The sequence below is a fragment of the Lycorma delicatula genome, chromosome 12 (assembly GCF_047948215.1).
Source record: "Lycorma delicatula isolate Av1 chromosome 12, ASM4794821v1, whole genome shotgun sequence".
NCBI lineage: Eukaryota > Metazoa > Arthropoda > Insecta > Hemiptera > Fulgoridae > Lycorma > Lycorma delicatula.
The window spans coordinates 30,614,314-30,636,895 of NC_134466.1; the positions used below are offsets into that span (position 1 = coordinate 30,614,314).

General features: G+C 29.8%; 1 protein-coding gene across 2 annotated transcripts in view; it reads left to right on the forward strand.

The window, feature by feature from the left end:
• The first annotated feature begins 2,347 nt into the window (after positions 1–2,347).
• Positions 2,348–22,582, forward strand: part of LOC142332718 (constitutive coactivator of PPAR-gamma-like protein 1 homolog) — a 61,913-nt gene continuing 41,678 nt past the window's right edge. Inside the window, exons 1-7 of one of the 2 annotated variants that reach the window (XM_075379305.1) lie at positions 2,348–2,459; positions 11,822–12,311; positions 17,403–17,575; positions 17,893–18,153; positions 18,636–18,803; positions 18,979–19,174; positions 20,156–20,274. In XM_075379305.1, the coding sequence (XP_075235420.1) occupies positions 12,101–12,311; positions 17,403–17,575; positions 17,893–18,153; positions 18,636–18,803; positions 18,979–19,174; positions 20,156–20,274 (1,128 nt within the window). In that variant the 5' untranslated portion in view covers positions 2,348–2,459; positions 11,822–12,100. The remainder of the gene's footprint in view (positions 2,460–11,821; positions 12,312–17,402; positions 17,576–17,892; positions 18,154–18,635; positions 18,804–18,978; positions 19,175–20,155; positions 20,275–22,582) is intronic. The other variant, XM_075379306.1, reaches the window with a different exon arrangement.

The following is a 22,582-nucleotide window of genomic DNA, read 5'->3' on the forward strand; positions in this document are numbered from 1 at the left end:
ACTCATTTTCTTGTAGATGAATGACAACAGTCCTCATGGAAATCATGAGTCATTTGCTTTGGACTGACCACTAAAGCTTCTTCAGGGTTTCACAATATCGTTCAGATATTAGTATAGTTTTCATATTTTAATTCTGCCTGCAAATGTTTTTTGCAATTCCAAAATACTATGATTATCATTTATAATTTTGATAAGTTACTGCCTGATGAATTTTTTCTGCTTGTTAGAATAACAATTGAACATCTGCTTTTTGGACTATTCTTGGTCTGTATGTTCTCAAACTTGATCTTGTACATGCATGCATGATACAGTCATACACTGATCTGTAAAATCAAACTATGTTTCTCACATCTTGTGGGAGTCACAATCTCTCAAGATCCATCTTTCGTCAACTATTACTTTATAAACTATTAACTGAATAATGGTAGAGGGGATAACATTATAGGTTGATTTTTGTTACTGCATGTGTACAATGATGCTTGGGCAACTAGTTCATTTTCAGTATCCAAATACTGAACAAGACAGTAGTTTTAATAGCCTTATATATAGTAATTATTACTTTTGCCTGGACTTCAACAACTATGTATTAATTTATCAGAGAACATTTTAAGGTTAAATTAATAGCATTATCACAAGAAACATCAGCCTGAGACTAGACAAAATTGCTGATAAATTACAATTGAGCTGCAGCTTACCAGGTATTTAATCTCAAAGTAAAACTAAAATAAAATTATTTTTTATTTATTTATTTTTTTTGAAATTAGATTGGAAATAAACTAAAATAAGAATAAAAATTCATTTTAATAAACAGTAAAGCAAAATATGGTAAATATTTAACATTATAAACAACTAATGTTAATAAATTATTGCCACATCTATGGAGAGGGTAAAGAAGGAATTTTATAATAATCATTTTTATGTTAAATTATCATCTTCCTGGAGTTTTTAAATTGTTACCTTTTTATTGACATTTGAGGATAATAACATCATCTTTTATTATATCCCATGCTTTTGTAGACTGGTATGTTTATCACCAGTAGTAGTGAAGAGAATATAGGCTGTTATTGAAACTAAAGATTCCTAATTAAGACTTATTTTACAAACAATTTTCCTAGTTATCTAAAAATATTTCTTCAAACTTGTTTAATATATTGTATTTTTATTGACTCTAAAAAAATTTAATTTATGATAATTCTTTATTATTATATCATTAATAGGGTATTATCGTCCAATGGGGTGATCTGATGAAAACTTACAGTAGAGTATTTACATTGGATACAGATTTATGAAGATAGGCAAGGCTTTCCATGGGGAGAAATCTAAATAATCTTGAATTTATTACTTTTAAATTCTTTGAATTTACAAAAGGAAACAAGACATGCCTACTGATATCACCTACATTGTACAAAGTGATGATATAACACTAATACCATTACAACATTTTTATTAAATGTTTGATGCATATAAACTAGGTCTTCATAAAAAATTAACATATTACACTTTTTTTTATAAAATTTAATACCCTCAAAGAATAAATTTAATGAGAAAAATTCCACATCCAAACTCAAATCTTTTTATGTAGATGATTTCAATTTTTTTAATTTCAAATCAAGGTACTGCAGAGAAGATGATGAATTTTCAGTATGAATTAAGCATAAAGTAAAAAGTACAATTATATGACTGATGTCTTTCCACTGAATAGATAAATATTTAATTTAAAAGCAATTTCTAATTTCCATCAGACTAACTTATATAATATTTTTGACTATTTCATGGCTCATTGTAAAATTCATATATTCCGCCATTGCTGTAGTGTAGGCTAACTAGATAAATATTTGATTTTATATAAATAGCGTAAAGAAAAACAAAAAAAGTTTGGCAGTAAGGTTGAATAAATTTAATTATTGAAGAAATAAAAATAATTGATAGTCATGTTTTAGCTCGAAACAATTCATTCATAATATTGTTAATCTTCTTACAAACCAATATCATTACGACGATAATTTGCATTTATTAAGGTATATATTAAACTATTATCAGTTTTAAATAACTATATAATTACGAAAAGTAATTAGCGTAATATTTACTATTATAAATTTATAATTTATATAAATAGAATATGGATTTCCTTGAACATCATATTAATATTGAATTAAGTTTTTATGAAGCAGATTCTTTTGATAAATAAAACACTCTATTTTATTAATTTTAAAAACAAATTTGCGTGATTATATTTTCTGGTAATTAGAATAACTGTAAAAAATAAGTTTTTCTATAATTAATTTGACAACAGTTGTAGACATTAAAAAACTACTTCCGTCTTCTCATATTCTATTCACCCTTCCGACTTTCCGTTCTTGTAATGATTGAAGATGGCGGATATTGTAGCTGAAGTTATTACTGGGATATCTGTGGATTTTTTTGGTTGAATGCGTTAACATCATTTGAATAACATTGAAGTAAGTATGTAGAACGTATTCCGTTAAGAGTTTTTGAATAGAAGATTATGTAATTTGATTTTTGTGTAGGATATTCGGCGGCTTGCAATTTGTCGCCATGCTGCCGGTTTGCAAAAGGGAACTGGGAGGGACCGCATAATTTTCATCTGCGTGTGTGATGTATTAATTCGTTTAAATGATTGTCTGTTATAATTGTAATTTATTGCTTTCAGTTCGTCACTCATTGGATGACTTGTTTAGATCGTATAGCCGTTTTAATAAGTTGAACATTAACTACAGTTATCGTATGACCCCCAATGGCTGAACAAGACTGCGTTCTGTAGTGGTTTGACGATTTTAATTTTTATCTGTGCATAGTTTAAAAAATTTTTTTAGTTTGTTAAATGTATTTTCATCTGACGGCTTCTTTTCAAATGAGATGTGAAATTGTGTCGTTTGTAAATTTATTATTTAATAATATTAGAGTATTTCCAGTAGTGTGAACCTTAACATAATCATTTTCTTTGCTGTAATCTTACCTTCCTTATTTGCGTAATTATTTTTTATTGTAATTGCATATTGTTTATAATATGAAATATTTTCAATTTCGTTAAAACATTGGTAATGCTGTTTCAATGATAATTTTCTTTATAGATAACTCGTTAAACGCGATTTATTGATCTGAGTAAATGACTTTCACAAACTTTTGTAAGTTTGATGGATAAAGTGGACAGTGGGTTGGTATTTTGTGTTTGTTTGCATTTACTTAAATATATTAGTAATGCAATAGCATTACATTTTAAGAATCTGAAAAATATTTCCGATTAGTCTAGAGTTTCTTGATTATTTTTTTTATCTATGCTCAGTGAAGACTTTTCGTAGTATCTTTATTATTTAAATCCATTTTTTTTGTCTCTGATGTTTAAAGATAACTTTTCATAAATTTGTAGTGATTGATCAAGGTCATTTTTATAATCATAGGCCCACTTATATTTTAAGTATTTATTTGCCCTTTTGCACATCCTTAAGATTATGCTTGTGCATTTGTAAATTTTACTATTGATAAATTTGATTAAAAAAGGTAATCGTAGTATTTAAATGAAAAATGGTATTCTGAAAACAAAGTGACTGATAATGAATTAATAAATTCTCTATTGTAATAATTAAATGCAGTTATACTTAAAAGCAAAACTATAAGCCAAGCAGAATTATAATCAGAATATATTGCTTACTTGATATGAAGTATCTTAAACTATTTAAATAAAACTAATTTGGTGAACAAAAATTGTCAATTTTTTGTCAAAGAAATGTTTTTTCAAAATGTTAAAATTACTAAAGTAGACTTACTTCATTAAATATTTTTTCTTGGGTAAAGCAAAAATATTTTTTTTATTTAATTTAAAAAAAAAATAATTTCTATTATTTCTTCTTTATATTATTGTTTGAATGATAGTTCTCATTTTTGTTTAGTGTTTGTATTTGCAAACAAAAATTTGTTAATTAAGTTTTTTTTTCTTGGAAATTTACTAGTCGCTTAGATATTTACTAGCAGTTAGATATTAAAAAAAAAAATTAATTGAAAATTCACTTTTGTAATTATTAAATGTCGTTGTTCAGATGATTTTTCATTATACCATATGATTGAAAACAGTTTTCTATGAATACATTTTTAGAATACCCATATGTATATTTTATTTGTCAAGCATAACATCAAATTGGTTGATTTGTATTGCAGAGCAAGTTGCTCTTGTGGTCTAGGTTTTTTTTTATGTGAAAACTATTTTTCTCAACATTTTATCCATACAGATTGTGAAAAGGTATTTTTTATTTTTTTCATAATTTATTGTATATTAGATGTCATAGTGTAGTCATGAATACTGTTATGATGCCTGTCATTGATATAGTATATTATTTTATTGTAAAAATTCAAGAAACTCTGCCTGAAAACATTCAATAAATACATACATGTTTCTCCCTACAAATCTATTTATTTTTCTTATTTTTATTTCTTCAAAACTGCTGTTTGATTAAATTAATATAATAAATTCATTAATAATCAACATACAATGTAGGTTTTCCCTTCCGCAAACCTATATGCTTGTATAATTTTGCTGAGTAAGATTTAATAGAATTTTAGCAATGTAAAATTTAAACTGTTTTAAGTATGAGTTAGCAGAATGTGGCAATGACGTATTCAATGGCCAGGAATTAATGTTTGTTATTGTTGGCCAGTGGAGGTACAAAAAGATGCAACAAGAACAGAGTATATGTTTCCTTTGGATTTGCTTTAATACTAAATTTTTTCGTAGTAAAAAGCTTGTTTATGAGCATTATACAAAATTGTAAAATTTATAGACGAAAAACTTTAAACTATACCTAAGTTTTCTTTTCTTTTTTTTCCTAATTTTGTACGATGGTTTACATTAAAATTGAGCACTAGGTTGATCAGCAGGGCCTGTGACTGAAAAAAGAAAAATTAAAAGAAACTTACTTTAAATTGTTGATTTTAAAAAAATTAAGAACTCTCTTTGGTTTTTACAAGTAAGATTTGTACAATATTAAGTAGTAACTATTTATACATTGTGAGTGAAATTACATATTTTTTGCAATATGTGCTGCTTAGAGGAGAAAAGTAAAACAATTTCAAAAACTATTGTGGATTAACTGCTCTCATAAGATTATGCATTTGCTAATATTGCAAAAAAAAAATCATAGTTTGTATTATAACTCTCATTGTTATTATATGCATTTTCTAACTTTGATTAATTAACTTGGCAAAAAAATTTCAGTTTTTGAAAAACAAGTTGCATTAACACAAAATTAAAGTAAAATAGTCATTTTGTTTTTATGAAATCATTAACCTTTAAACTGATTGGATATGATATAGTGGGTGAACCATTTTAGTGAAGTATAAAATATTATTGCTAAAATTTTCTTTTTGAATAAAGCTGACAAATTAATATAATTATTTCTGGCCAATGTTTAATGTGATAGTTATTAAATTTCAAGACTTTTATATAAGAAGTTTTATTACCTGTAATAAGTTTTTATTAAATGGTGTGGGGTCTTTGTGATCAATCTAGTTGTTAGCATGTTTGCTTCATTATCAGTACTGTGATTGCTTTTGCAGTGATGTTTTAATATCCAGCAGCAGTATGTTTTGTGTAACCACCCTATAATAATGACATTTTTACTTATTCCTGATTCCTGTTTTTTAGTTTAATTTCCTGGTTTTAGTTTAAATTTACTGTATATTGAAATTTACTTACAAATGCTTTTAGCATTTTTCTCCTTTTATAAATTCATCCAGATGTGTTCAGATGAGTACAATGCAGGTACTGCTAGATTTTTTTACATGGTTGAAAGTTATGACCGTAAAGGTTTTTTTTTATAATTTTCATTAAATAATTGCATATTAAAAGTGATGTACATTAACGTTAAGATTCATGTCACCTCTCTTTCTTGATCCTTAAACAGTTTTTTTTATTCGTTTTAACAAGATAACTAATAATAAGGATGTGTTTAATAATATCGCATAAGATATTCTTCTAATCAGAAATAAGTCTACTATATTTGAGGGATTTGTTCATAATAGTGTAGAAGTTGTGGTCTGGAAGATTTGCTCCCTATTTGTACTGCTGTTTTTAATATAGAAATTTCTTTGTAAATTCTTACAGTATTTTACAGTTTCTATAAATTCCTCAGTTTAAAATAAAAATTATTTCATATGTACATGCCCCTTCCCTATCTGTTTTGTTTTGGAAAAATCACCTAGGCAAATTACCTAAAACAGCTGTGTGTTACATAATTAAAGTTAGTGTTACAATGTTACATAATTTCTAAAGAGCTTAGTTTTCATTTTGTGAAATATCCGGTTATGACTGCTTAAAACATAATTGATTTCCATTGATCAACATTAAAATTAGAAAATAAAATGTCTGGAAAAAAATCTCTTGTGCCTATTTAACAAAGCATCGTGACCTAGTTCAACACATTTTTTATAACATGAAATCATCTTGTAATAAATGTTTCATGAAAGGATGGCGTTGTTTGAATTTTAAGTTTTGAATATGGTGTCAGAATAAATTAATGAATACTTTGGAAGTTTGTTTACAATGTTATGAAACAAATGAAATCTTATTTTATAAAGCAGCCAGTTGTTTTTCATAAATTACATTGTTCTAGAATGTAACTGGAATACTTTTATATAAACCTTCTCAAAATGTATGTAGCCTTTCATTTCAAATATACTTTTTCTTACATTTTTGAATTATAATAAAGAAAATTTGATTGTAATAATTATTACAGAAATTATCAGAGGTGAAGCATATATGTTACCTAAATCTACATATGTCATCTTTGCATAGATTTGGCACTTTGTCAAACTTTATTTAAGATTTAGCAAGAATGTTTGTACTATGTAAAACAGATAAATTTTTATACAGCTTTACCACCAGGCTGAAAACAATAATATTTTCCAACTAATAAAAAACCTCTGTCGCACTGTGTCAGAAGGGTGGATTTTCTGTATTAAAGAAAGTATGTTGCACTGATTGAATGGTACTAACCTCTTTTCTTCTCAATAGATCTTATTTTGGATTATTGCGAAACAATTACTATAGGGGAAAAAATCCTTTTTTTTACACAAAGAAAATATGGTAATTTTTTGTATTTTGAGAGGAAGGTGAAATTGAATTGTGTTTTGAGGTATGAGGAGTAGGTTTCCGTATATGTATATATACATGCCTAAGTATAAAATTTTGTGGTTTGAAAATCCCCAAAAGTACTTAAATCATTTTCATTGAAATTTGTATGCTGCAGTAATATTATCTGAAGTTGTGTATGTGAAAATTTGATGAAAATTGTTTGTCATTCTTCAGTTACACTCAGTTTAACATTAAAATTTAGATAGGCTGTAGAAGTGTATACATGTCTTAAGTTATGAAAGTGAAAATTTGTTGGAAGATTGGTTCAGTCATTCTTGGTTAGACTCAATTTAAGGTCAAAAAAGAATCTTCTCTGTTGTCACACTAATTTAAATAATGCACTAAGCTTAGCTAATGCATTCATGAAAACTATTGCTCCATTAATTATAAATTGAATACACTGGATTGGAGCACATAGTTTTATTGAAAGTACATTTTACCAAAGTTTTTTCTAAAATATTTTTTATTTTATATATTAAGCTGATTATTTTGCATTTTTGGTCTATTACAGTTTTGATTTAAAATAATTAGCTTAATATTTGTTATGTACTTAAATGGAGTTTTCATGAAAGCAGATTTTTAAGTTCATGATTTAATTTTGCATAATAATGAAATGGGGAAAAGCTGAAAATGTACCCAAAACTGATCCTGTTCCTATTTTTTCACTGAAAAATAGGGCTCTTATTCTCAGTAGGCTTACACCACTCCACAAAGTGCCATCAAAATCTTTCACTGATTGGGTGGATGAAAAAAATCTTGTGTGTGTGTATATATATATATATATATATATATATACATACATGACCGGTTGTACTGTCTAAATTTTTTTGGAAATTGCTAAAAACGAAAAATTGAGTGGATTATCTTAGTTGTACCCTAACCACATAAGCTTGAATGAAGCTCTTGTGTATGGGAGATGGAATGGAATTTTGTAGCATATGAAAATAGGCTATGCATGTGCTACGGAGATCATGAAGTGGTGACGTAGTTTTAATAATGCATATACCTTGAACTGCAAGATATGAGATCTGCTGATTTACAATTCAATTTTTCAGATTTCAAGTCTAAATAACTAAATAAAGTTTTGTTTTGGTCTTTGTCTTCCTATTACATAGAGATATAAAAAGGGTATTTTTATCAAATAACCTGCATCACCATGTGCTCCCTTCAAATCTGTGGGTTTTTTAATGAATTCATTTATTGTTAAGTAAACATTTTACTGCATTATTTCACCTTAATATAACTGAAAATTTATTGAAACTGCTACATTGCAATTTCTGATGGCTAGATGTTTTATTGCATCAAGTATTTTCTCTAACAGTTCTTGTCTTTTCTATCATTCGACACTATATGAATTTGCCAAGTAGGATTCTATGATATCTGGAAGTTCCCCTGCATTTTGTATTCATTATTTTAGTAAACCCCCCCCCCCTTCAACCATTCAATGCCACACACCAATCAGTTTTGTAAAGACAGTTAGTGTATGTCCATTACGACATGTCCTAATACCCAGTAGAATATCTAATTCGCAGGAAATCTATAGCATTGTTAAATCAGCTAATTCCAAGCATTCATATTAAAATGTCAACAGCACAATTAAACTGCTCTTGTGTTAAATGCACAACCGACTCCCTGGCAAACATTCAGATTCATTTTCTAATAAAATTAGGGCTAGGTGATAAGCAAATTTCTTGCCACTAGTAATTTTATGATATTGATGGTGTGCTGTCATGATAGAATTATTGTTTTGGAGAAAGACCGTATGCAAAAAGCGTGTTGCTCTCCAGTAAATGGCTCCATTGCAACTAAAATTCCTTGTAATGCTTTACAATTTGACCCCCACTGTGATTCCGCACTTTTTTGTAGGTAATCAAAACAGTGTTGATACCGTTTTTGGTAACGTGTTATATTTTTAGAGTGTACAGTGGTTTATGATAAACGTATTTTCTGATTCAGCAGAAAAATTGTGTTCAAAACTGCAGCCTTTAAAGCTTTTTTTAGCTGGAGGATTGTTTGTCCACCAGCTAAATCCCTGTAAAGTTTTTAATGACTTGCCAAAAAGCATTCATTCACTCCCCTCTCCCAATTCAACTCTCTGTACCCCATTTTGAACAGAATAACTCATGCGCAATTATTTTTACATTTTGCAATTATAAGATTGTAATCACTAATTTTTCCATTGTTATGGTTTTCAGTTAATCAAATAAATCAATTTCGTGCAATTAGCTAGTTGACATGACTGACTGTCAACTGGATTTTTGCTAAATATTCCAGTTGACAGGCATATTACTTTACAAATCTGCTCCATACTGCTAACAAAAACTGTTTGAATACAGAAGTCAAACATTAATGAGACACAATTTCTAATAATGAGACCGCATTTTTTGTCATATGTCTATATAAATTCCACATTTAAAAGGAAAGGTTATAACTATGTCAACAAAGGTATAAAAAGAAACAAATATCTAGGCAATTAGAAAATGCTCTTATAAAAATATAAATAAATTAAGTTAAAATAAATTTTTTATTAAAAGTAATAAAATTAATGAAAATTGCCATACTCGTCAAATTAATAGAAAGATCAATATAAATTTACTAATTAAATAAATACTTCACAATTATCTCTAACTATCTAAGGTAATTCGTTATGTCAGTAGGCTCCCTTTCAGAGTCATGGTGCCATTTTCCAATTAAAATTTTTCCATGGCTCCCTGACCCAAGTATATGACTAATCGTGAGTAAAAGATTAAAATAAATAACTCTTGTATCTTCATTATTTTTTTACTTTATTAACATTAAATTAATAATTATAAATGTCGTGTTTCAATTATGAAGCTTTTACAATATTTCACGGCGCCCCTGCAAAGAGGCTGTGGTGGACAGTTTGGGAATTGCTGCATTATGTGGTAATTTGCATTTAGCTTGCTGTTTATTTTGTGTGATTGTTTTTGTTTGCAATTATATACATATTATTTGCCCAAATTTTTTTTTTAACTAATGAAATATGAGGTCTGTTCAAGAAATATGTAGACTGTTTGAATTGCTTGAGTCCAGTTGGTTCCAGTTGAATCCGCTTGGGGTCGCCGTGTTCGTACAGATCAGCTAATTACAACACAGTTTTATGATTGTAAATATCATTATTTGTTGCTTAGCTATGCGGTTGTTTGTGAAGTTTTTTTCATTTGGCGAATTTTAGAATGATTGACTTAAATGAGCAAAGTTAACTGTGAAATTTTGTGTGACTCGGAAAATCTGTGAGTGAAACTTCTGATATGCTCAAGACTGCTTATGGTGACAATGGATGTTTTAAAGTAGCTGGCCAAGTTCGTTCCAATGTGATTGTGATGTTGACAGTTATTTTTATGTTTAGGGTGTAGTCCACCACAACCACCACCACCACCACCACCCCCCCCCCCCCCCCCACCCAACTTCACGGTGAACCAGACTTACTACAGTGAAGTTCTCAAACTTCTGCGGGATGCTATCTGGCGGAAAAGGTCAGAAATGAAGAAGAGTGGTGACTGGTTTCTTTCATCACGGCAATGCTCTAGCCCTCAGAATTCATGACTTTTTGACCAAACACTTTATCACTGTTCTTCCCCACCCACCCTACTCACCTGACTCATTCCTTGTGACTTCTTGTTCCCCAAACTGAAAGATCTTTGAAAGGAAGAATTGAGACGATTCCTGAGATGACACAAATGCGACAAAGGAATTGAAGAACATTACAAAAGAAGCGTTCCAGGACTGTTTCCAAAAGTGGAAACACCGTTGGGACAAGTTTGTACATTGGGGAGGAGAGTACTTTGAAGGGGAGACCTAGACAAGTAGCTTCTAAATAAAGTACATTTTGTTTTATGACATTAGTCTATGTATTTTTTTAACAGACCTCTTATATTAATATATATACATAATAGAAACCTGGCTTTTAATCATATTCCTATGATTAAAAATATAAATTAAAGCTTGGGCAGATTATAAGCAATATTTTATTAATTTTTTTTAATAATTTTTATTTAAAGTCATAATTTAATTCAAATTGGTTAATAAGTTGTATTTTTTTCTTTTAACTGCCTAATTCAGTTTATTTGATGTAAACATTTAAACAAATTAAGTAATTAAACATTTTAACACTAACTCTTGAGCTATATAGAGTAACATTAATATGTTAAATCTGTAATCATAAATGGGAATTTTATGAAATAGGATATAATTCTAAATAATTAATGTGCAAAATCTAATGAAATTTCATAGCCTTTCAGTATAATGGGTTTGATATAGAACTGTTTCGTTTTTATACAGTAGTTTAGAAGCAGTGGTATACCACATAATATTTTATGTGAAAGATAACATTATGCTATGCAGCTGCCATAGCAGAAGGTTAATGCCTGTTCCTGTAACTTAACAATTTTAGAAAATATTTATCAATAGAAAAATATACTGCTTAAGTTGTAATTACCAGTACCAAACAACCATTACATTAATTTTTTTTTTCTGCCAAATTTCCTCCCCTGTACCACAAAGCAGCGTATTGGGGATTCAATTTGCTACATTGTGTGCAGCCTTCAAAGTAATTATTAGTGCTTGAAGAAGTTTTGTTTGGTATTTATGCAAATTTGATTTTTCTCTTGTTTTTATAGATTTTCTCATGTTTTGTTCTGTTCTGTTTTGTTTCAGTAGCTGTGTTTTTATGAAGAAAAACAGTGTTACCACATTTAGGGATTATTCAATTCTTGTTGATGTTTAATATAAGTGATTAAAATATATTTAAATACGGACAAAAGAAAACATTTAAAAATTGAATATTACTTTAATTTTATTATTTTTTAAAAAATATAATTTTATTATTAAAAACAGTTTTGTTTTGAATCAAAAAGCTGAATATCACTGATTGTTGAAGTAAAGTGTTCATTTTTATATTATAATTGTGCACGTATAAAATATAAATAAATAAAAATGGGGATTCAGGATTTACAAACATTCCTTGAATCTGGGGCTGTATCAGGGTCATGTGTCCCGGTTGATCTCGTCCGTATTGCTAAATCTATGGCTCAGCGATCTGCTAAACAAGCTCAGAAGAAAGGTTCTCCTAATATGCTAACTAAATTTAGTCTTGTCGTTGATGGAGAATGTTGTCTAGATCGGCTTTATGGTGGATATTTTTCAGGTATTGTTAAATTTAATTTCTAATTTTTTTTAGATTAACAAGGTCCTTCCAATGCTTTTATCATTGTTTTATGTCAGAATGTTATGTAATTTTGTGAAAGATTCCTCCTATATTACTATTACTATACCTACAAATGAGTGTTATATGAAGTAAAAGCTTGAAACTTATACAAATTTTACTAGAATAAATAAGAAAATTAAAAAAATGTATCCATTTTTAAATTTTGGAATAATTTGCACACTTTCTAGTGTGTATGATTTTGCTTCTACAAAATTATAAAAAAAAGCTAATTATGAGGAAAACGCATAAAAACACTAATACTAAATGCTAGTAATAATTAATTTATTATTATTATTACTAATAATATAATTGACATGTATACAAAAATGGCGAGCAACAGTTCTGTCAACACTTAATTGTAGTCATGCATGCAGTTTGGTCAATCCTTTTGCATGCTTGGAAGGGGCAGTTTTTATAAAATTTTCTTGTTGTTCATTTAATTAGTCATAGCAAAAAAATGTCTTAAGGCAGAGGTAGATTTAACCGGTGCTAAGTAGGAGATAAAAAAGATTTCGACCTTAAAGTTAAGAATAACTTCAAATTTACTCAATAGGACCATGGTTGCATCTGAAAAAAGTTTTAAATGTTTAGCATATGATAAGCCCTATCTTCTTACAATTCAGCGACATTTTGGTCATCTGTTGCCATAAGGGTTGGTCATGTCAAAAAAATATTGACAAAAGTCCCAAATGATTAATGACCGCTTTAAACCAATTTGATACTGTTCCTATTGAAAGATATTTTTTTTGTCTACAGAACCCCTTTTGTTGTTTCACCCCCTGGGCCAATGGTTGGTGATATCAAAAAACTTCCTTTTAAATAAGTTTGATATTTTACTTGATAAGAAAGTTATGGAGATTTTAAAACAAAAACATTTCCACCCCCATAGTCTGATTTTGCCCATTAACAAACTATCGAGAATTTGGGCAGTTATATTTTATGTATCAATTTGAAAGTGATTGGTGCAAAATTACAGCAGTTATCGTGTTCACAATAGTGAAATATAAGTTTTGAACTGACAGTTTTTGGGTCTGGAGGATGTGAAATGCAAAGATATGTCCAAAATTTTTCAGAAGTCAAATCATGGTACCCATTATAATAAGGTAGTATTCTTCTGAAATCTACCTAAAATGACAAAGTTTCTTCCACCATTCTGTTTTCTGCTGGAAGTAGCTGTTTAATTTTAATTCATTATCCCTGTCTACACCAAACTTCATTGAAATCGTAGTTTGATAGTCAGGTTTGACCACCTGATTGCACCACCTTAAGTATACAGGAAGTTGCTGCATGTATCAACAATGCGTAAGCACCATCTAACGATGGAGCGTAACCTCCATCTAAGACCCTTTGCCAGAATAGAACTTCAATTTTTTTTCCAACTTGAAGGTAGATTGTTACTCTCTTGTGTTTTTCATGACAGTGCAGATGCCTATAGTTGTCCTCCACAAAAATTCAACAGTGAAGGACTTTTATAGAAATGGTCTATAAAGATACAGTGACTTACCGAAGTAATAATCTTTACAGCCTTAAAGATCTGTGTACACGACACAGTTTGACTACCCTATTGTTGGATCTCTCAATTCATAGTTTTATTCCATATCTATTGGGCTTATTTTTCATTAGAACTACCTGTAAAAGGATATATATGTTCAGTTTACTGGGAAATTTATGTATGATTTAAAATTTACTACATTACGTACAAAGATGTGGAAAAGACAAGTATTATAAAGTAGATCAAGTGGAGGCTCTATAGCACAACCTTTGATAAACGTAATGCCAGAGATATGTGTCTGTTGTCCACTTGTCATTTATTTGTTACAATTTTGACTTCATGCACATGAAAAAAATTTCAGTTTTCCAGTTACCACATTGAATTCCTGCTCAATTTCTCTTTACTTTTCATAGCTGCCTGGGTAGCTGAATACTGATTTGTTTCTTTTTATATTTTTTCATAGTGTCCAAATCAAAATAATGAAATACAGTTTATACACAGTAGTCATAATTCAAGGTACAGAGTGAAATTTAATTCAAAAACCAAGCTTTAGGTTTCTATCTCACTGCCTATTTCTTCCTGTTACTCATAATTGAGATTATTTTATTTCATTTGAAACAAAAGAAAAACAAGCACTAATAGCTGGAAACTAACAATTTAGTAAGCAAGATAAAAAAAATACAAAAACTGTAGTGTAGACTGAATATTTACTAAACAGAAGTAATTGGTCACTGGATCTGTTTTTTACATTAAATAAATAAAATCTGCATTGCTGCCTTCAAATTTTGATCCTGAATCTTTTATAAAAATTTCCAGTATATCATGGGAAACATCCATTGTGAAAGTAAACACCACAACAGAATGTGAAAACATTATAGACAAAGGATATGATAACAGCTGGCAATCACAAACAAAAATGTTCATTTATAGAAATGTCAATAAAATCCTTTAAATTGAACAAATCTGAAAACCAACACATCACTGGATTCAGGATGAACTAAGGTGGAATGAGACAAATGGCAACTGCCATTTTGTCATAAATGGTTTTCCTGGTTTGCAGTACACCACAAAGTGGGAACATGAATCTAGAACAATGTAAAGTACAGGCATCATCCTCTGTGTGAAGGTTCTTTTAACCATTACTAAAAAGCAGGTTACTTTTTTTTAAAATAGTATTTAAACTTTTCAACAAACTATGAATTAAACTAAATTAATATAATTAAATTTGTTTCACTATGAAGATAATTGCCGGTATGCCTGAGCTAATTCAGTTAAAATGGTACTAAACGTACCTAATAGTATTAAAATCCAGAATTTTTCTCCCTTTTTTTATATGTTAAAACAACAGTGTGAGTGGGAGGGCTTGTAACTGACACTATAAAAGTTCATCATTAAATCCTCAAGAATTCATGCTATTAGATTCTCTTCTTAACATTGCTTATGAAGTTATCCTCGCCATTAAAAAACACTCTTGTGTAGCGTCTGCTGGAACTCTTTTTTCAAATGTAGCTATACCATTTCAGCTTTTACTTAATACATTTTTACTAAATGTTAAATATTCCATTTCTAAGCATTTGGTCCCCTTTGTTGACCAAACCTACATAACTTTTTCACATGTTGCTTAAAAATGGGCTTGACTAATTTTGAAATGCTGGAATTTCACAGCAATGCGTGTGGAACTTTCCTGGTAAGTTAAATGATTTTTACATACCATTTTAAGTAATTACTGTAAACAAAAAGGTAAGTGACTAGGGCAATTGTTCAATGTTGTGCCAATTATCATTGCAATAGTGGGGTGGTCAGCCATATTTATGGCATAAAATTTTTGTTTTCATTAACACTTTGAGTGCCACCTATACAGGAAGTAAAATGATTTTAATGGCCTTTTTTTTCTCATATAATTTCATTCAGCATCACAAAAAAAAGTATTAGTAATAACAGTCACCCATTTGAGTAAAAAATATGTTTTTAGCGATTGTGTGGTGACGCATTGGATTTATGCAGCCAGTAACAGTTAAAACCTTTTCCCATCACAGTGATCTGTGGTTGATTAGTGCTCCGTGAAAATATGTTTGTATCAGATTGCCTGCCTCCCTTCATAGTCTTATGCTACCATCTTGTGGAAAAAATTTCAAAAAATTACAGTATATAAAGAGATTTAACAGATTCTGACAAAAAAAAACCAAATCAAGAGTTATTGCTCACCTCTGAGATGTGAAGTGGTACAGAAAACTTGCTGTAGAATTGCCTCTTGGAACCAATCTAGTAAATGCGCTATACTTATACAATCAGCTTACAAATGGAAACATGCAAATCATCGCATTCAAAGAAGAATTAGTCGAAGAACTGACAGGAATCAACGTTAGTGCCGTTTCTCCTCCTCAGACACCAGCAGACCAACCTCACCGCCTTGTTGTTGATGTTGGCAGACAAGGAAGAAGGCGATGTTATAAATGCTATGAAAAAAAGGCCGAAGGCAGGAAGATTGCCATGCGAAAAACTACTCGAACCAAATATAAATGTGTGGTGTGTGAAAAACACTTTTGTTTGGACTGTTTACATAAATGGACTGGTGTACATAAATATTTTGTCTGAAAAGTTAATTTTTTTTTATTTTCAAGTTGAAATTTTATTATCTATATTTTATTTTTAAACCCATTTTCTAGCAGATTCCTTGCAATTGCTTTTGTATAGTTAAAAATAACATCATATTGTAATACTGATATTCTGCATTATTTCATTACATTTATCATAAAGTAATAGCCATGTGACACCAGTGTGGACTCTCTATCAACAGGCCAATAACAGTTTCATGACATACTGGCCATGCTCTTTCACTTGCCATGTGTTTTAATAGGAACTATGAAACCAAAGCGGAGTTACATGGCCATATAACTAAACCTAACATGTGGTGACATATTCGACTCATGCGGCCATTAGATCTGTAACTGTGAATCCACGTTGGACTCACGTGGCACTCAGTGTTAAGCTGTAATATTGAAGTTTTTCAAGTACATTATCATCCCAGTAACTATATACTACAAATAATCCAGACTATAGACAGATAAGCATTTTCACAAAACCATCATGAAACTTTTCTAGCATTTTTGCACAAAAATTAAAGCTGCACATAGGAATTAAAAAACATTTTACGTCGTAGCCAACAAGTAGCCTTCATTCTGAAATTACTCACAGCATCTCATGATGCTGTTGTACACAAATGGACTGGGATTTGCTCAAAAGCTTTTTCACAAGGTAAAAATTGTAAAATTGTACATATTTTAAGACAACAGCTTACCTGCTGCTACCTTTGTTATACTACTGTGCATAGCAGGCAACAATTGTGCAAACTATTTTCTTAATATTAATTACATGGGTTTTTGTTTTAATTTTAATCAAATTTATGAATCTGTACTTAAAATGTTACCATGGACTTAACAAAATAAATCTGGTGCATGGTTTTTGTTCATTCTGTAACTAAACAGTTAGTTAAAAAAGTTTGCATTAAAATTATCTTATACAATTTTTTTTTGTTTTAGATTGGGCTTGTGGTGGTCAGTGGAATAGAATGGTTACATTCCTCTCTCAGTTTGTCAGTAGTTTGCAAAAGGCTAACATTGATTTAGTTGTGTTTTTTAATGGTTGTGTTGAACAGCAGCGAATGAATGAATGGATTGCACAACAGCAAAGAACAAGACAGAAAGTTAATCAGGTAATTCTTGTTTTGTTCAATATAAATTAGTAGAAATAAATTTTTTAATAGTAAATAAGTTTTACCTGTATTTGGGATTGAAAAATTTCTTTGTGTGGTTCTTAACAGATTTTTAGCAGTTTGATAAATAAAAATTCATGCCAGATTCAAGAATGTGTCTGTTTGTACAGATAATAAAATCTTAGTGGAGACAATTTTCAAGCACTTACATACCATTTTGACCCTAACATTATCATAATGTGATCTCTGATTTTTATTTATGCTTTAGTTGTTTTTGGTCAAGGGTTTTAATAAATGAAATGAATTTGTTCTTTCAGGTATTAAAACACATCAATACAAAAGGCACGCCTCCTCCTAAAGTTTGGTGGACACCTCCAGTATGTCTTCGTACTGCCATTCGTATGGTATTGCGTCATCTAGATGTATCTGTTGTTTGTACTATGGATGATCACAGACAAGAAGTTATTGCATACTGCCGAGAGAACAACTACCATGGGCTTATTGCTGATGATGCTGAGTACGCTGCATTTGATCCACCTCGTTATTTTTCTGCCAGACAACTGAAACTCACATATAAGGTAAAACAACTGTTATAAACATATGAAAAATTTTTACAGTGAAGTGGTTTTATTTTTCCTCTGCCAAAATTTTAACATACCTTTGCCAAAAATTACAATACCTTTGGTCTGACAGACCAAAGGTATTGTAATTTTTTATTATGAATGATAATATATGTCATTTTGTTTTCATAAGCTTCATTTTGTGAAAAAAAAGGTTATTAATCATTCAGTGAATAACGTATGATTTCTGTTCCTTTATTTAAATGCAAATAATGCACTACTTAAAAAAAACCAAGTTTTACAATTTAAAATGAATTTTTTTTTAATATTAAAACATGTTTTAGCCTAGGAATATTCACTCTTCACCTGATGTGCAAGCGCGCATCTGTTGATATAAATAAATATAACCGGTTTGTGATGGTGCCCTTCTTTGTCATTGAATTCTACAATAAGTACATTTAAAAAATAATTTTTTAGATTTTTTTTAATATATTTTTCAGGGCTCATTGGAATCAAAAGAATACAACTTGCAAGAATTGAATAAAGGTCTTGGATTAAATAGTGAAAAATTGTGTGTATTAGCTGCCCTGTTGGGTAACTATCTACTGACTGAACATGATCTTTTAGATGTGTATAAGAAACAAGGAATTAATCAGCCTTTAGGAAAGGTAAATTATTGAATTATTTCACATATGTATTAACTTAGTATACTTAAAATTTATACATATTTAACTCCTGGGAACTTGAATTCAATTTAGTCTCATTACTGAAGCGCATTCAAGTGTTGATTAGAAACTGTAAGTAAAGGTGATAAAAATAAACAGCTCTTTTTCTTCTTTGCAGATACAGGGTGATCAACTTGTTAAAGCCTTAGCTAACCTTGTCAAATCATTGCCTTCAGTAGACAACTTAGACGCTACTGCCGCTCATATTTTTGATTCTCCAAATGACCCAAGAGCTGCTAGACTGAAACAAAGCATCCAGTATTATCTTGACGGAACAAAGGATGGTTTTCTGAATTATCGATCTGCACCAATAGGTTTGTTAGAGTATTAAATAAAATTTCTTATGTATTTGATAATGTTAGGTGTCTTGATGCAACAGTCATGTTAATTCAGATTATAATAATTTTCATTTTAAAGTAATTTACTGCAACCAGGTGTTATTTTCAATAACATGCTGACAAAAAACAATACAGTATGCTTTGAAACCACATTGCTAAATTTATAAGAAAGTCATATAGAACTGCTCCCATATTATGCATGTCCTTGTAGCTAGTTCGGTGAAGTAATTGAACTCTGTTCTACTTGTGTATATTGACACACTTAAATCAGAGTAATTGCAGATAAAAAGTAAGGTGTTTTAGAAAAATTAGTTATAATTTCTACAGGGTTTTTAAAATAATTTGTGAATAATGAAGAAAATGTACAGTTAATTTGGAACATATTTTTACAATAGAAATAAAAATTCAGTTGTCAGAACAATTAGAAGTCTTGGGAACTTAGTTTATTATCAGAAATCCAACCTTATTACATTAATTCATGCATTAAGGCATTAATTATCATAATAAAATTTAATGATTAATCATCTTATTTAATTTAGCATACAAAAATTACAAGAACTATTAAGATAAGTACAATTATTTGGAAATTATGTTGCATGTTAAAATTTTTTGTGAAACTAAAGATTTTAGATTCCCAAAAATAAACTAATTGTTAAAATATTAACACATTACCAGTTGAACATATAATTAAATTCTATTATTTAGATAAGACCAAAAATATAATTTGGACAAACTGAATTTCAAAAAAGTAAGCTTAATCAGAATCAAATGATTATAACTCCAGCAATTCAAGCAACAGTTGACAAAATTGTAATTTTGTTCAAGTAGCGTAATTGGTACAGGAGAATATTATGTTTTATCAATATTGTTATGATTTTATTTATAATCCATGACAGCAGTTAAGTAACATGGATTGCTAAAAAAGTATTTATTTTTTATTTTGCTTGATCTCTTCAGGCAAACGGGGTCGTGGTAAGAAAGTTGAGCACACAGAAAAACAGACTACTGTAACCGAAAGCAATCAAGAACCTGATTTGGATACATCTAAATTAGCATCAGAGACAGCTGAACGTGAGGTAAATTTTTATCCAAGTTAATATTTATGGTGTTTAAATTTGAGTATGTGCAGAATGTGTTAGCAAAGTTTACATAAGAAAAAGTTAAATTAATTACACTTAAGTAACATTCTGAACTTGTATATACTATTTTTTTTAATAATTTTTACATTTATTAGTTAAATAGTTAGACCTACAATTTCATAACGTTGATTTTTAATAATTTTAAGACTACAAGTTAATGTTTAATATAAAAGTATGTAAATTGAAATAAAATTACAAAAGAATAGGTCAATAGTTAATAACCTAAGATAGGTAAATCTAAATTTATGAATCAGTTCTGTCATCTTGTATATAAATGAAAATGAATGTCCTGTATGCCTGTTCCTATACCATTCATCTGATTGCGATGAAATTTTGGCAAGTTGTGTGCACGCTTTTGAAGGTTTCCGAATTTGTTTGGACCTGCTATGTTGGCACTGAGGTAGAGATATTTGGAAAAATTGCATTTATGGGTCTGATTTGGCTCATTCAGAATATATATTGGTTATGTGAAAAATGGAGCCACTAGGTGGTGCTGCGGTTGAGGTCTCAAACAAAAAAATACTGGGTCAATTTACACGCAAGAAATAGGGAAATGGAGAAAGGTGATAAAACAAAATTTTTTTTAAATGTTTTACACAACTTTAAATTGTGTTCATTTAATTTATATATATATATACACACAGGGTGTCAAAACACAAACTCATCAATCACTCATGAAATTTCAAAAGTCAATCTTACTCCCTTACTCATTACTGAAATGGACTCATCCAACATCTGAACTATGCGGTGATGCAGTAGAACACTGACAGTAACAACAATGCAATCATAACGTTCAGTGTATTGCTAGAGACAAGATGGTGTTTTCATTGTTGTACTTCAGTACAAAATCAGTGGTTTGCAGTGCAAGATTTGTTTCGGCTTTAGCACCCAGATAAACCAGCTCCTAACAAAACATCAGTATTAAAGTTAGTTGCAAAATTTAGAGAGACTGGTTTCGTTAATATCGCATTCAAACAGTTCATCGACTTCTTGAGCCCGATAAAGATGTTATGGATTCGTTATTTTTCACAGATGAAGCACGGTTTCATTTGGATGGCTACGTAAACAGCCAAAACAGTAGAATTTGGAGCGCTGAAAATCCCCATGTTTACCACAAAAAACAATTACACCCAAGAAGTTGGGCGTGTGGTGCGCGATATCGCGGAAGAAAATAATGGGTCCTATTTTTTTCGAGTACACCATTAATGCAGAATATCAGGATATTTTATTTCAGTTCATTACACTCTTGGAAGAGGAAGACAGACACTGCTGGCTACAACATGACTGTGCAACATCGCACTATGCAGGTTCAACTTCTGATTTCGTTGAGGAATTCTTTGGTAATCATGTTATCGGTCAAGGCTTGTGGCCACCAAGATCTCCAGATTTGACTGCGGCGGATTTTTTTTTCTATGGAGTTACCTCAAAGAAAAAGCCTACAGCAACAAACCACAAACACTTGAACAATTGAAAGTCAATATTGAACAAGCTGTATTAAATATCCAGCCACAAACTTTGAAAAAAGTTGCAGGAAACGCTGTAAAAGAATTGAAGCTTGTATTCAAGATGGCGGCCACTTCCAACATTTAGAGTAAAATACTTTGTAATAAAATTACATTTTATTATTAAAATGTAATTTTAATAATAAAAATTACATTTACACATGCCTTTTTATTATTTCAATACCTACCAATATAAGGTTGGGTTGTGTTTTATATGGGACATCCTGTATATTCCTGATACTTAGAAGGAAAATTAATTGGAACATAATAATTATGTATATAAGAAAAATGTGGGACCTGCATTGACCATAACTCCTTGCCTTCTTAGACCAGTTATAACCAAAGTTAAGTGGCATCAGTAACCATGTGTTCAGAAGTAGAAAATTTTGTTCAGACTAATTAACCCGATGTTAGATCGTTAGCAAAATGAAAATCCACAAAGATTAAGGTTATCCCTTGCCATTTATTAAAAATACCCAAATATATATTCAAAGTGACATACATACACTAATGTAATGGAATCAAATAGTATGAAAATGTTTGGACTTTGTAGAAAAAGTTACTTTAAATTTGATATAAATTAATGAAAATTCTAAAAAATTACATAATTCTTTTAATCTCTTAATGATCAGTTTTACAAGTAAGAGTTGTTTCAAATCCCTCATGCTATTATACTATTGTACAGTAAAATATTAATTTCACCTCTTAGGCAGCGTCTAAAATTCATGTTTATGGATGTGCCG